This window comes from Rhincodon typus, chromosome 16 (assembly GCF_021869965.1).
Source record: "Rhincodon typus isolate 14 chromosome 16, sRhiTyp1.1, whole genome shotgun sequence".
NCBI classification, from domain to species: Eukaryota; Metazoa; Chordata; class Chondrichthyes; order Orectolobiformes; family Rhincodontidae; genus Rhincodon; species Rhincodon typus.
The window spans coordinates 628,599-641,215 of record NC_063347.1 but is presented as its reverse complement, the minus strand read 5'-3'; the positions used below and the strand labels follow the sequence as shown (position 1 = coordinate 641,215).

Genomic DNA, 12,617 nt, shown 5'->3' with positions numbered 1-12,617 from the left:
AGAGAGGGAAAGAGAGAGAGACACAGAGTATGTGTGTATGTGAGAGAGAGTGTGTGTGTGAGAGAGAGAGACACAGAGTATGTGTGTATGAGAGAGAGAGTGTGTGTGTGAGAGAGAGAGAGAATGTGTGTGTTTGTGAGTGTGAGAGGGAAAGAGAGAGAGACACAGAGTATGTGTGTATGAGAGAGAGAGAGTGTGTGTGTGAGAGAGAGAGAGAGAGAATGTGTGTGTGTGTGAGTGTGAGAGAGGGAGAGCGAGCGTGAGAGAGACACACAGAGTGTCAGGGAGAGAGAGTGTGTCCTCGTACCCCAGTGGGAGTCTGTGTGTGTGTGCGTCGGGGGTGGGGGTGGTGATCATCTGGGAGGTGTGGGCCGGGTCAGGAGGAGGGTGGGGAGGTGCTGGGGGTCTCCCCCCCCCCGGATCGCGGACTCCCTCCCTCCGGCCCTTACCTGGGACCGCAGCGGCGGCTACGACTCCCGCTCCCCGAGCCCGGGCGGTGCCGAGCGGCGCAAAACAAGTGACGGCAGCGGGAACCCGCTCCGCCCCTTGGCCCGCCCCGGACCGTCCCAGCCAACCTGGCAATGCCCCACTCTGCCCAGGGTCCAGCCCTGTCCCCTACCTCACTCTGCACCGTGCCCAGGGTCCAGCCCTGTCCCCTACCCCACTCTGACCCGTGCCCACTGCCCACGGTCCAGCCCTGTCCCCTACCCCATTCTGCCCCATGCCCAGGGTCCAGCCTTGCCCCCTACCCCAATCTGCCCACTGCCCAGGTTCCAGCCTTGCCCTCCCCTCTACCCCATGCCCACAGCCCACTCCCTGGTGATCAGCCCAGTGCCCACTGCCCACTGCCCTACTCTCCCCACTACTCAGGGATCTGCCCACTGCCACTGCTGCCCTCTAGACTGGACCTGGGGAACTGGCCAGTGCCCAGTGCCCCCATCTGGCTGGTTTTGCCTGGTCCACCCTGCCTAGAGCTCATTCTTGCTCATACTATTCTGCTTCAAATCTATCTCACTACACTATCTTTGTTCGATTAACTGGGAGCAGGTCTGTTCATAGGAGTAGGAAAGTAGGCAAAGGGTCCTGACCCGAAACATCAACTTTCCTGCTCATCTGATGCTGCCTGGCCTGCTGTATTCCTCCAGCTCCACACATGCCTCTGACTCCAGCGTCTGCAGTTCTTGCTATCTCCACAGGTCTGTTCATACCTTGTCATTTTACATATTAATAATAAACGTTAGTTCCTAAAGTCCCACGGCCATCTTTCACAGCAGTGTTAAAAATGAAGCTGAAAACCATATTTAATTAGAAAACTTCAGCTGAAGTTGCCTTCCAGATTTTGATCCACATCATCTATTCCATCACTGGTTCTAGTCATCATTGCTACTGGAGCACCCAGACCCATCATACACAGCTTAGCGGTAGACAAGATTTATCCCAATAGCAGCAGATGCTGAAACAACCACCATAATCAAAGAATATTAACATTCTTCCCACAGCCCAAACTGTGCTCCCATACCCAGAGTCTAAAAATGTACACCCAAAACCACCACCTATACTCTCTCAATTTAAATCCAGCATCAAGCACCCTGTGTAATTCCCAAACTAAAAAGTTGTCTAAAGTTTAAGTTGTCTAAAGTTTTTTTGCCCTTATTTTTTTTTCCCCCCAAACTTGAGCAATACTTTAGAAGTTACCACATACATAGCTGATTAGGTTAGTTACCATCTTCCTTAATCCTTTCTCCACAGCTATTCACTCAAAGTATCCTACAAACCTTAATGCTAAAAAGATCACTTATAGCAATCCTCAATTCAACCTCATTGGAGTTAGCAAATGCTTTGTCAGTTTAGTCAAGATTAAATAAGTAACTCCCTAAATGGTTCTAAGTTCAATTAAGTGGGGGCCTTCTTGCCATTTAAGAGGTAGTATCCGTACCCTTGGGCCAGGAGACCTAGGGTCAAATCACACCTGCTTTGGAGAGGGTACAGAAAAGGTTAACCAGAACATAGTTAAAATCCTCTATACCAGGCAATGAAGAAAGGTTGGATAAACTCAGATAGTAAGAACTGCCAATGCTGGAGTCAGAAATAAGAGTATGGAGCTAGAGGAATACAGCAGGCCGGGCAGCAGGAAAGCTGATATTTCAGGTCAGGACCCTTCTTCAGAAAATAGACTGAGCTGGTTTTCACTGAAATGCAGGAGGCTGAGGAGTGGCCTAGTAGAAGTTTAAGGTTGTGAATGGCATGGGTAGAGTTGAAAGTATGAGGCTCCTTGTTCTTCCACCACACCCCCTCCTCCCCCCAGGATGGAGGGGTCAATTACTAGGGGACATAGGTTCAAAGTGCAAGAGGTAAATTTAAAAAGAGATGTGAGAGGCAAGTTTTTCCATGAAGTGTGTGGAGTGCCTGGAATGTATTGCCAGAGGTGGTAGTGGAAGCAGATAGTAGCAGCTGGACAAATACATGAATAGGAAGCAAATAGAGGGATATGGATCCTGTAAGTGAGGATAGTTTTAGGATGGAAGGGCAAAATGTTAGCATAGGCTTGGAGGGCCAAAGGGCCTGATCCTGCACTGTATTTTTCTTTGTTCTTGTTCCAGAAGTGTATAATAAACTATTTTCCCCTCTAACCTGTTCAGGGGTGTTAAGTTCAGTGATTAAAGAGAACAGCTAAGGGAATGGTCTGAGATAGGTGCTAGGGCATAGAGTCAGATCTACAGCAAAAAGCCTTTCACCCTATTGAGTCAGCCCTAGTCTGGGAAAATAGCTGAACTGGGATAGTTAGGTACAAAAAGCAGGACTGATAAACAGCTCAGTCCTGTGAAGTAAACCAAACTATTGCAGATGCTGGAGACCCGAGACAAGAACAAAATGCTGAGGACATTCAGTAGCTCTAGTAGGATCCACAGAGAGAAACAGCCTAAACATTGAGACCAGTATGATTTTTTTCTCAAGAGGTTTCTTTGCACAGATTGTGCTGAACCTACCAAGTTTCTCCAGAACTCATTTCAGTCTCATCTAGGTCTAAGCAGCCATAGCAGTGAGAAAATTCTCCAGCTGACCAGGCACTAAAATCACTGATGATTGTCCAGAGTATTTGGTGTTGACAACTTTAAAAAATGGATAATGAACCTTTAGAAGTGGTGTAGTGGCAATGTCGTTAATGTAGAGTTCTGGACAACAAGTTCAGTGTTCTGGGGGGCAGATTCAAATCCTACCATGTCAGGTGGTGAAATTTTAATCCAGTAAAAATCTGGAATTAAGAGTCTAGTCATGACTGAGAATATTAGAGCCCTTAATATTATCTGGATCTCTGTATTTATAGCCTAACAATAGTACTAATAGGCCACTATCTCCCCATGAATCCAAACAAATCTTCATCTGCAATGTAGATCCTGAAACTCAGGCTCTCTATCCATACACAAGCAAAAGGGGTAGTCTGGTACAGTCCTTTCACATTGGTAGCCTGTAATAACTAGTGTACAGTTAGCTGGTCAGATCCATAGGGACTTTATTTACAAAAACAAATACATTCAAACATAACTGAATTTGTTCCCTCGAGTAGGAACAGTTTAAGCACATTCAAGGTCACAAGATACAGATCAAAAATCCAGGAATGTCTAAGACAAGCCTGAGGCAGTGTTTGGTTCAGTATTGAGAATCCTCCAGGTGAGCACCACTTTGATTTTTATATTTAAAGAGAGTATTCAGAGAGATTAAAGTTTCACAATTCAGAAGATAAAGTTTCTTGTTTTTAAAAACCAACGCTTAAGATTTGAATACATCTTGTTCAAACATGGTGTCATCAGCCCTGGGCAGAGGGTACATCAAGGGAGGGTTTTAGTGATATTGATCAAACTAAACAGAACCACTAGGAAAATGCAACTAAAACCAGCAATTAAGAAAATGACATTTCTAGAATGGCGTTGATTGAAAAGTGATCTCAACTTGGAGTTTAATCATCCCATTCATCATCATCTTCAAAATCATCTGGAGAGAAACACATCATCAATATCACATTTTCCTCTACACAGCTACCTTCCCCAAAACTCATTCCATTCCATCCCCACTGTCTGCATCAAGTAGGACAAGAACCAGATAATGGGGAGGCGCTGGCCTAGTGGTATTAATCACTGGACTGTTAATCCAGAGACCCAGATAACATTCTGGGGTCCTGGTTTGAAGCTTGCCATGGCAGTTGGTGGAATTCCAGGGATTTATTGAATTTGAATTGGGAATCTAATGATGACTGTGAATCCATTGTCAATTGTCTGAAAAACCCATCCAGTTCATTAATGTCCTTTAGGGATGGAAACTGCCATCCTTATCTGATCTGGCCTACATATGGCTCCAGATCCACAGCAATGTGGTTGACTCAATTGCTGTCTGGGAAATTAGGGATGGGCAATAAATACTGCCTAGCCAGTGACACCCTCATCTTGTTAATGAATAAGAAATGTTGATAGACCATTAATTCCACACCATCCTAAAGTACATCACTGTCTCTGGGTTGAAATCCTGTATTTTCCAAATAACACTGTGGAACTCTACAGCAGCTCACTATCACTTCTCCAGGGCATTTATTGTCAAGAATTTGTTCCCCATCCTGGTCAGTGATACTCTTACTGTTTTTCTCACCCCTACCTTCCACCACCATGGCCCCAAAACAAAAAAGAAAAAAAAAACTGCCATCCAAAGGATGAGTGGTTCCCTTGCTAGCCACACACTGTCTCTAGGTTACTACACAAAGGAAAAACTCAAGGCTCTCAGATTTGAAATCACCTGCTCAAGACAGGAATAAAAAGGGATGTTGCCTATCACAAGGATATTACCATTTCCTTCAATTTCCTTGAAAGGAAGAGGAGAAATATTACTGCCACACACAGATAGTTCATTAAAACTGAATCACTCAAATTGAATTACTGCATTACTTTTAACCAGACATCAGGAGGTTCAATATTCAGCAATGTTGCTTCAAACAGGGTAAACAGTTTTGATGGTGCTCACTATCACACCTCCTTTAACCCCATTAGTCCATCTCCTGGGGACAGCCTATTGTTGTTAGGACAGGGATTGATGGAACAAAGCTGTCTGAATGAAGTTTCAGAATGTTTAATAGTTTGAGGAGTGGGTGTGGCTGCTAGCAGCATAGACTGAACATTGAAAATTGTGGCTCACTTGAAGAATGAATGACACGACTTCTGTTCTGCAAGACTTTCATAAGGGCACTCACAATCCCATCAGGCACAGCAGCAGGGATCGGTTTAGGATCCACACCAGTTACCTAGAAGACAGTTACCAAGTTCAGGTTATTCAACCATTCCTACATTTGAATAGTTATTGGTTCAAATTCTGCACAGACTAAATTCTGGCAGGATATTCAGACATCTCTAATCTCCTTCTTGATTAGAGGTTCCCACTTATTTCAAGACAGCCACCATCATCCCATCACAAAAAAAGGCAGCATGCCTTAGTGACTACCACCTGACATTATGGAATGTCATGAGGGGTTAGTCATGGGACACCAACTCCAGCCTCCCAGAATGCTTTGATCCACTACAATTCACCTGTCACAATAGGTCCATGGCAGATGCCATCTCCCTGGCCCTACATGTCCCTGAAACATCTGGATAACAAGTACACCTACATTCAACTCCTATTGATTGAAGGTGGAGCTAAACTCAACACCATAATTCCAAATAAACTCACCTCCAGACTCCGATCTAGGACACTGCTTCCCCTACCCCCACCACAATGGATCCTCAACTTTCTGGCCCACAAACCACAATCAGTAAAGATAGGCAACAACACTTCTACAATAATCCTCAACACCAATGCCCTGCAAGGCTGTATACTCACCCCCTTACTATACTCCTTATACATGACTGTAGGGCCAAATTCTGCTCTAGCTCCATTTACAAGTTTGCTATGACACTATTGTAGTGGGTCAGATCTTAAACACAATAAAGAGACAGTATAGGAGAGGGACAGAGCTTAGTAGTTATGGTGTAAAGACAACAATCTCTCCCTCAATGTCAGCAAGAGGAATGATCATTGACTTCAGGAAGTGGAGTGGAGGGCACACCCCTGTTGGTATCAATAGTGTGATGGAGATGGTTGTGTGTATCAAGTTCCTGGAGTAAATGTCACCAGGCTGTCCTGGTCCATCCATATTGATACTACAGTAGAAAGCATACCAATGCATCTACTTCCTCAAAGCTAAAGAAATGCAATGACTCTTACCAATTTTTATAGATGTACCATAGAAAACATTCTATACAGATGCATCACAGCTTGGTGTGGCAACTGCTGTGCCAAGACCACAAGAAATTACAGTTGTGAACACAACCCAGTCCATCACAAAACCAGCCTTCCATTGATTCCATCTATACTTCCTATTACTGTGGGAAAACAGCCAAAGACCCCTCCCACCCAGGATATATTCTGTTCCACCAGGCAGAAGACAAAAGTTTGAAAACATACCAGATTCAAAAATAGCTTCTTCCCCACTTAGACTTTTGAATGGACCTTTTATATTAGGAGTTGCTCTTTCTCTGCAGCTGTAACATCATCCTAAATTCTGGTCTATTACCCAGATTTACTTAAGGTATGATTTTCTTGTTAGTATGTAAAACTGTACTTTTACAATCAGCACATTGACAATAATCAAGTCAAATCAAAATTGACAAACTGTTTGAACTTGCTGGTTCTCATTTCCACATGGCGTTGAATTATTGATTACACTGGAGGTTGATCATTTGTTATGAAAAATCAGGTAGGTGATACACTGGGGGTGAAAGCTGTTGAGAAAAAGAGTGAACATTTATCCCAAATTCTAACTCCAACAGAAGGTACTGCTGTATTACAGCAGAGGACTTAGTCCAGGATCATCTTCTGAAATTCGAGAAATATTAGTCAGTCCACTCCTGGCCTTATCCCTCCCTACTGCTCAATATCAGTCTCCAAGTTAATCCCACTGCCCCAGCCTCTTCAGTAGCCCTGTATCAATCCCCAAACTAATCCTGCTATTCTGCCTGCTTCCCATACCCCAGTAACTAATGCTTTTAAATATTTATTCAATCTTCAGTATCACTTTCCTGTCTCACCCCTCCAATAACTTCAACTGTTTTGTAGCTCATAACTCTGTATATTCAAAGCAGAGTTACACAATGGCTTAGTTTCCATTCCACTCTTGGAAAAAGTTTCCAAAAATTAACAAGCTTCAGAAAGAGTTTCTCCTCATCTGTCAATGGTATTCTTGGATTTAAAATGTGTTACTGCTTCCTGCAGAAGTCAAAGTATTCTCTCAGCAACTATCCTGTCACTTTTGCTTCCATTTGAATTTTCAAGTCTAAAAAAGGAATCCTATTAGAAAATAGTTTATGAAACAGTTCCAGAAATGAACACTCCATACTTCAGCTACTCACTCACAATACACTTGTAGAAGCACTTGCAAGATTTTATGCTCATACTCTAATGAGCCCTCATTTCTCTTCTAGAAGAACTGTTGCAACATTATACTTTTCTTTCAGACTTTACTTCCATAAATTAGGAAAGAGCATCCACCTTGTAGCTTTCCACAAAATGGGAACCACCTTTGTTGCAAGTTGTAAAATTTCTGCTATTACTGTTGTACCATTTTCACTTAGATTCCCCAATCCACCATTGCCAACTGTCTTTGTACACCCCTTTTTTTCTTGGTAGTTATGTAGAAGGTGGTTCTGAGAAATACACCAGTTTCTGCAAAGAGAATACTTCTGGGGAAAGATGCTGTTTTCCAAGTCCATAGCTTGAGCACTTCACAGCGAGGCTCTGGGCAAATTGTCAAGTGTCCACCATAATGCTCTTTGTTCACCACCAAAACATTTCACTTCTCCTTACTCCTACTCTGCCTAATGGACAGAGTCCCAGAAAAATATCTCTATCAATTCCCAACACTGGGATCATTGAATTCAGCACAGATTAACTCATCTATCTCCCCAAAGCCATTCAAGACACAAGCCAGTAGCATGACTAATACTCCCCACTTGCCTGGATGAGTGCAGCTCTACCACCACAAGAAGCTTGACACAATCCATTACAAAATGCAGCCACTTGATTGGCACCACATCCACTCCCCCAACCACTGACACTCAGTAGCAGCAGTGTGTACCATCTACAGGATTCACTTCAGAAATTCTCCAAGGATCCTTAGACAACACCTTCCAAACCCACAACCACTTCCATCTAGAAAGACAAGGGCAGCAGATACATGGTAACACCACCCCCTGCAAGATCCTCTCCAAGCCACTCACCATCCTGACTTGGGAATATACCACTATTCCTTCACTGTCACTGGGTCAGAATCCCAGAATTCCCTCCCTAAGGGCTTTATAGGTCTGCCTACAGCACATGGACTGCAGCAGTTCACCATTACTTCAATGAGTAACTAGGCAATAAGTGCTGGCTCAGCCAACACAGGCCCATGAATTATATTAAAAACAAATCTAAATTTGGCAGACTTCCCAGCCCCAGACTTACTGGCTTTAAAACGCATCCTTGTCGGATCTGACTCAACAGCAGGTGCCAATCACTGGCAGCTCCCAGAGACTGCCCTGTTTCCACTGGATTCAGACGAGAGCTCTGTATGTTGTCCTCAGGCAGGCAATTGTTTGATGGAGGTGGCGAGAAAGGAAGTGATGCAGCACAGTGACATACAGGGGGTGGAGGGGGCAGGGCAACTGGGGCACAGAAAGAATAGGTGAGTGTTAATGCTGGGGTTAAAGGAGGGGAGCCTCCAACATCTTGACAGAGTTCAAGAGGAACACCAGACTGCTGTGGGGAGGGACCAAGTTCTCTGGATTTGCCAGAGGCTTGTTGGCTGCTTGTTTGAGCAGCTAGGACAAGAGGATCTGTTCCAGTCTTGGGAGGGGTCAACACACAGTTGGCTCTGGAAGTAGATGGTGAAGGAGCTGTAGAGGGATAGAGAGAGTCAGTACTGTCTGACACCCACACCCACACCCCCAATTGTCCACTCACTCTTACCACTTCCTCACCCATCCAAGACATTGGATTTGCCAAAAATCCACCCCATGATTTTTAACTTGCGAGACCTGCACCCTCCCTTCCTCACCCACCCCCCCACCAACCCTGTGAGCTACGTTGGGTTTGCAGCTGGGAGAAGAGGACTGACATCCCATTCTCAGTTCATGGGAAGCTTTTTTGGGGTAGAAAAGATAAAATTGGAACAGGTTCAGAAAAGCTTTAGCAGGATGTTGCTGGGACTGGAGTGTTCAAGTTAAGGACTGGCTGGGACATTTTTCACTGGAGCATAGGAGGTGACCTAGGGGTGACCTTCTAGAGCTTCAAAAATCATGAGGAGCAGAGATAAGGTGAGTAACAAAGAGGTCTTTTCCCTCGGGTGGGGAGTTCAAAATTAAGGGGCCAGATTTTTAAGGCGAGGAGAAAGATTCAAAAAAGGGACCCAAGGGGAAACTGGTTGGACAGAAGGGTCTGTTTCCTTCAAGTATGACTTGAATATCCCCAAATGAAGTGGGGAAGGTTGTATGGGGAGGAGTTGGGGAGAAAGCCTACAGTGATTAAACCAGGTCCCACTGGAATCCTTCACACATTTTCTATCCCATTCTCAGCCCAATTTGATACCAATCAAACCACACATGCACACACCCAACCCCATACCAAAGCCAGTACCTTTCAGTTTTGTTTCTTCACTCACAGGAAGGATTCCTTTCTCTTCAGGAACAGAAAGTATCCGCCTTGGGGTTTCCTCATCTTCAGGATGGGATTCACTCATTCCTGCCTCGCGGAACACCTCCAGACCTGGGCCAGACACCTTCACCACATGGAGCAATAGTGAGCATTCAACATACCACCACCCCAGCACTTCCCCCACCAGTACCTCTCCCATTCCATCCAACACAGTTTCATCCTGTGGGTGGGTGATCAAAAACCTACTCATTACCAACTGCTTCCCCAAACCAAACCCCACCCCTACACCTTCCAGCCACACCAACCCAGCAAGCACACTTCCCCTAACCCCTCTTCCACACCCATGCCATCCCCCACCTTTATCTCATCACATACCCCAGCCCCATTACCCTCCCCTTCCATGGCTGCCCCACTTCAAGCCTCCCATGTCCCATGATTGGCACCAACTTGGAGGTTTCAGGGGTGGGTGGGGTGGAGGGAGGTGTAGACTGTGCACTTACGTTGAATCCAGTCTCAGGGTTCCAAGCCACATGGCCAACATGCCTGAGCAGAAGGGCAGAAACAAATTAAATCAGCAGCAAAAACATGATAAACCTCAGCAGCTTGAGCACAAACCTAATTGCCCCACCACTACCCTCACACCATTCCCAACCAGACAAGATCACCAAGAGAGGAGACAACTATTCTGTCCCTTCAGCCTGTTCTTCCATGCGATAGATCATGGCTGATCTAATTGAGGACTCAACTCCATACTCCTTATCCTATAACCTTTAACTCCCTTGTCAATCAAAAATCAAAAACCACCTGAAATTATTATTTTAACAACTCCTCTCCACAGGTCTCTGGAGAGAATTACAACCCTCAAAAAGAATTCACCATCTTAAGTGGGTGACTTCTCATTTTAGGACTATGCTGTAATTGTAGTTTATCCCACAGAAAGGAACATTCTTCCCTAAATAATCCATTCTCCTTTCAAGAGTAGGACAATGTCCCATTAGTATTTCTAAGCACATTGCACCTGCTGACCACTCTAGATTCACATACCAGATCACCCAGATCCCTCTAATGAAAATATTCTGCAATCTCTCTATTCATCCAATCCATCATCCACTTCTACCTCCAACCCAAATCATCCCACTGACACCACAGCCACATTTAACTCCCCTTTAATTGCAATGCCATATCTCACCCCCATGACTCAGTACACTAACTCCACTCCATCAGAACCAGCACTACCCCAACAAAGGCCACCTTCCCACAGATTCCAAACCCATTGTCAAATCCCCCTTTCCTCAGATTCCCTCCCCTACCCCACATGTTGAGATGGGGTTTAGATAGAGTGTTTGAGAATCTCACTGGAAATTACTGGGAGTTCCAATGTCAGATTTGGAGATTTTGCTCCGATATGATTTTCCTTTCTTCCTCTCTTGAACTGACTTGGGGGTAGAGCCAATAACACGGTAGCAGCGATCAGAGATGTCAAGTTTCGGGGTGATAGGGCTCAGGATATTTTGATTTGAAGTTTCAGGATTCAGAATGTCATTGGATAGTGAAGGGTTTCTAGAATCAGTCCAACTGGCCACTGCAAGAGAAACATCAAGCAACCAGAACAGAAATCAACTCAAATCAAGCCTTAGTTAATCATTAAGAGCCCCTTCCACCTCCAACTCCACAAATTCCCAAACAAGATCAAACCCAATCCCAAACCTTCATCCATCAACAATCCCTAGGCTCCCTCTTCCCAAACCTGAGACACATCCCCAAAACCACAGAAGGAGCAAGTCTCAGGTTGGAAAACAAGCAAGACAAAAAAAAATTTTAATTCATTCACTAGGTCATAAAGAAGAGCTTTCTTCTTTACTTCACACAAGCACTCCAACCATAGAAATTAAAAACTCAATTACCATAGCGACACAATGTTTTCACAAGTGCAACTTTCATCTCTGCAAATTCAGCAATAGCCATAATCTCAACTCATTTATCAAATAATCTCAAAATGAGCAACTGAAACTAATTGGGAACCAACCAATCACTGTGGACCCCCAAATTGCCCAACTACCAGACTTAAAGGGCCAATCCAGATGTCTCATCCAACACTTTAATCAACCAATTTTTAGTTTACATTCAAGGCTGCTGGTGATTCAAATACCCACACACAGGTAGGATGGTTCAGATTTAAAGTCAGTTCTGATTTGATTGAATTTCCTTATTCCTCAGAAATAGGAACAATAGAAGATGACTTGGTCCCTTGAATCTTCACCCAATCTCATTAACTCTGTTCTATTCTCTTTTCATTTCTCTCTCTTCTTCTCTCCCACACTGACTCCCACTGGCTTATGAGGTCCCACATGCATTCTGACTCTCACTGGGTTACAGAACTATACACACTGACTTTACTATGGCACAAACCCACACAAAACTTCTCTCAATTATGGGTCCCACACACAGATTGATTCTCATTGGTGTATGGGGTCCCATACATGGTGACTCTCATTGGGGTACATATCCATGCATACAATGACTCTCACTGGGGTGCAGCCCCACACATACTGACTCTCATTGGGATACAATCCCACACACACCGACTCTCCGTGGGGTACAGGCCCATACACACTTACTCGTGCTATGGTATGGATCCTACAGACATTCTGACTCTCACTGGGATACATGGTCTCACACACACACACACACACACACACACAGACTCTCACTGGGGTACAGTGCCACACACACTTACTCATACTGAAGTATGGGCCCTTTAGACATTGTGACTCTCTGTCAGGTACAGTACCCCTGAAACTGACTCTCATTTGGGTATGGGGTCCCACGCACACACTGACTCCCACTGGGATACAGCCCCACACACACACACTGACTCTCACTGGGGTACGGGGTCCCACACACACACT

The 12,617-nt window shown here is 44.7% G+C and overlaps 2 protein-coding genes across 2 annotated transcripts in view; both read right to left on the bottom strand.

Moving 5' to 3' along the window:
- Window positions 1-518, bottom strand: part of LOC109918619 (6-phosphofructo-2-kinase/fructose-2,6-bisphosphatase 4-like) — a 124,365-nt gene extending 123,847 nt beyond the window's left edge. Inside the window, exon 1 of the mRNA XM_048606285.1 lies at window positions 450-518. The gene's annotated coding sequence lies outside the window, so the exon portion shown is untranslated. The remainder of the gene's footprint in view (window positions 1-449) is intronic.
- Window positions 519-3,494: 2,976 nt separating this feature from the next.
- LOC109923379 (neural Wiskott-Aldrich syndrome protein-like) lies at window positions 3,495-11,723 on the bottom strand. Its single transcript, XM_048606287.1, has 7 exons — window positions 11,613-11,723; window positions 11,065-11,290; window positions 10,209-10,251; window positions 9,691-9,832; window positions 8,521-8,951; window positions 5,179-5,284; window positions 3,495-3,990 (listed from the first exon to the last, which is right to left on the bottom strand). Exons 1-7 carry the CDS (start codon window positions 11,671-11,673, stop codon window positions 3,956-3,958), a joined length of 1,044 nt encoding a protein of 347 aa, XP_048462244.1. The 5' UTR covers window positions 11,674-11,723; the 3' UTR covers window positions 3,495-3,955.
- Between the last annotated feature and the right edge of the window lie 894 nt (window positions 11,724-12,617).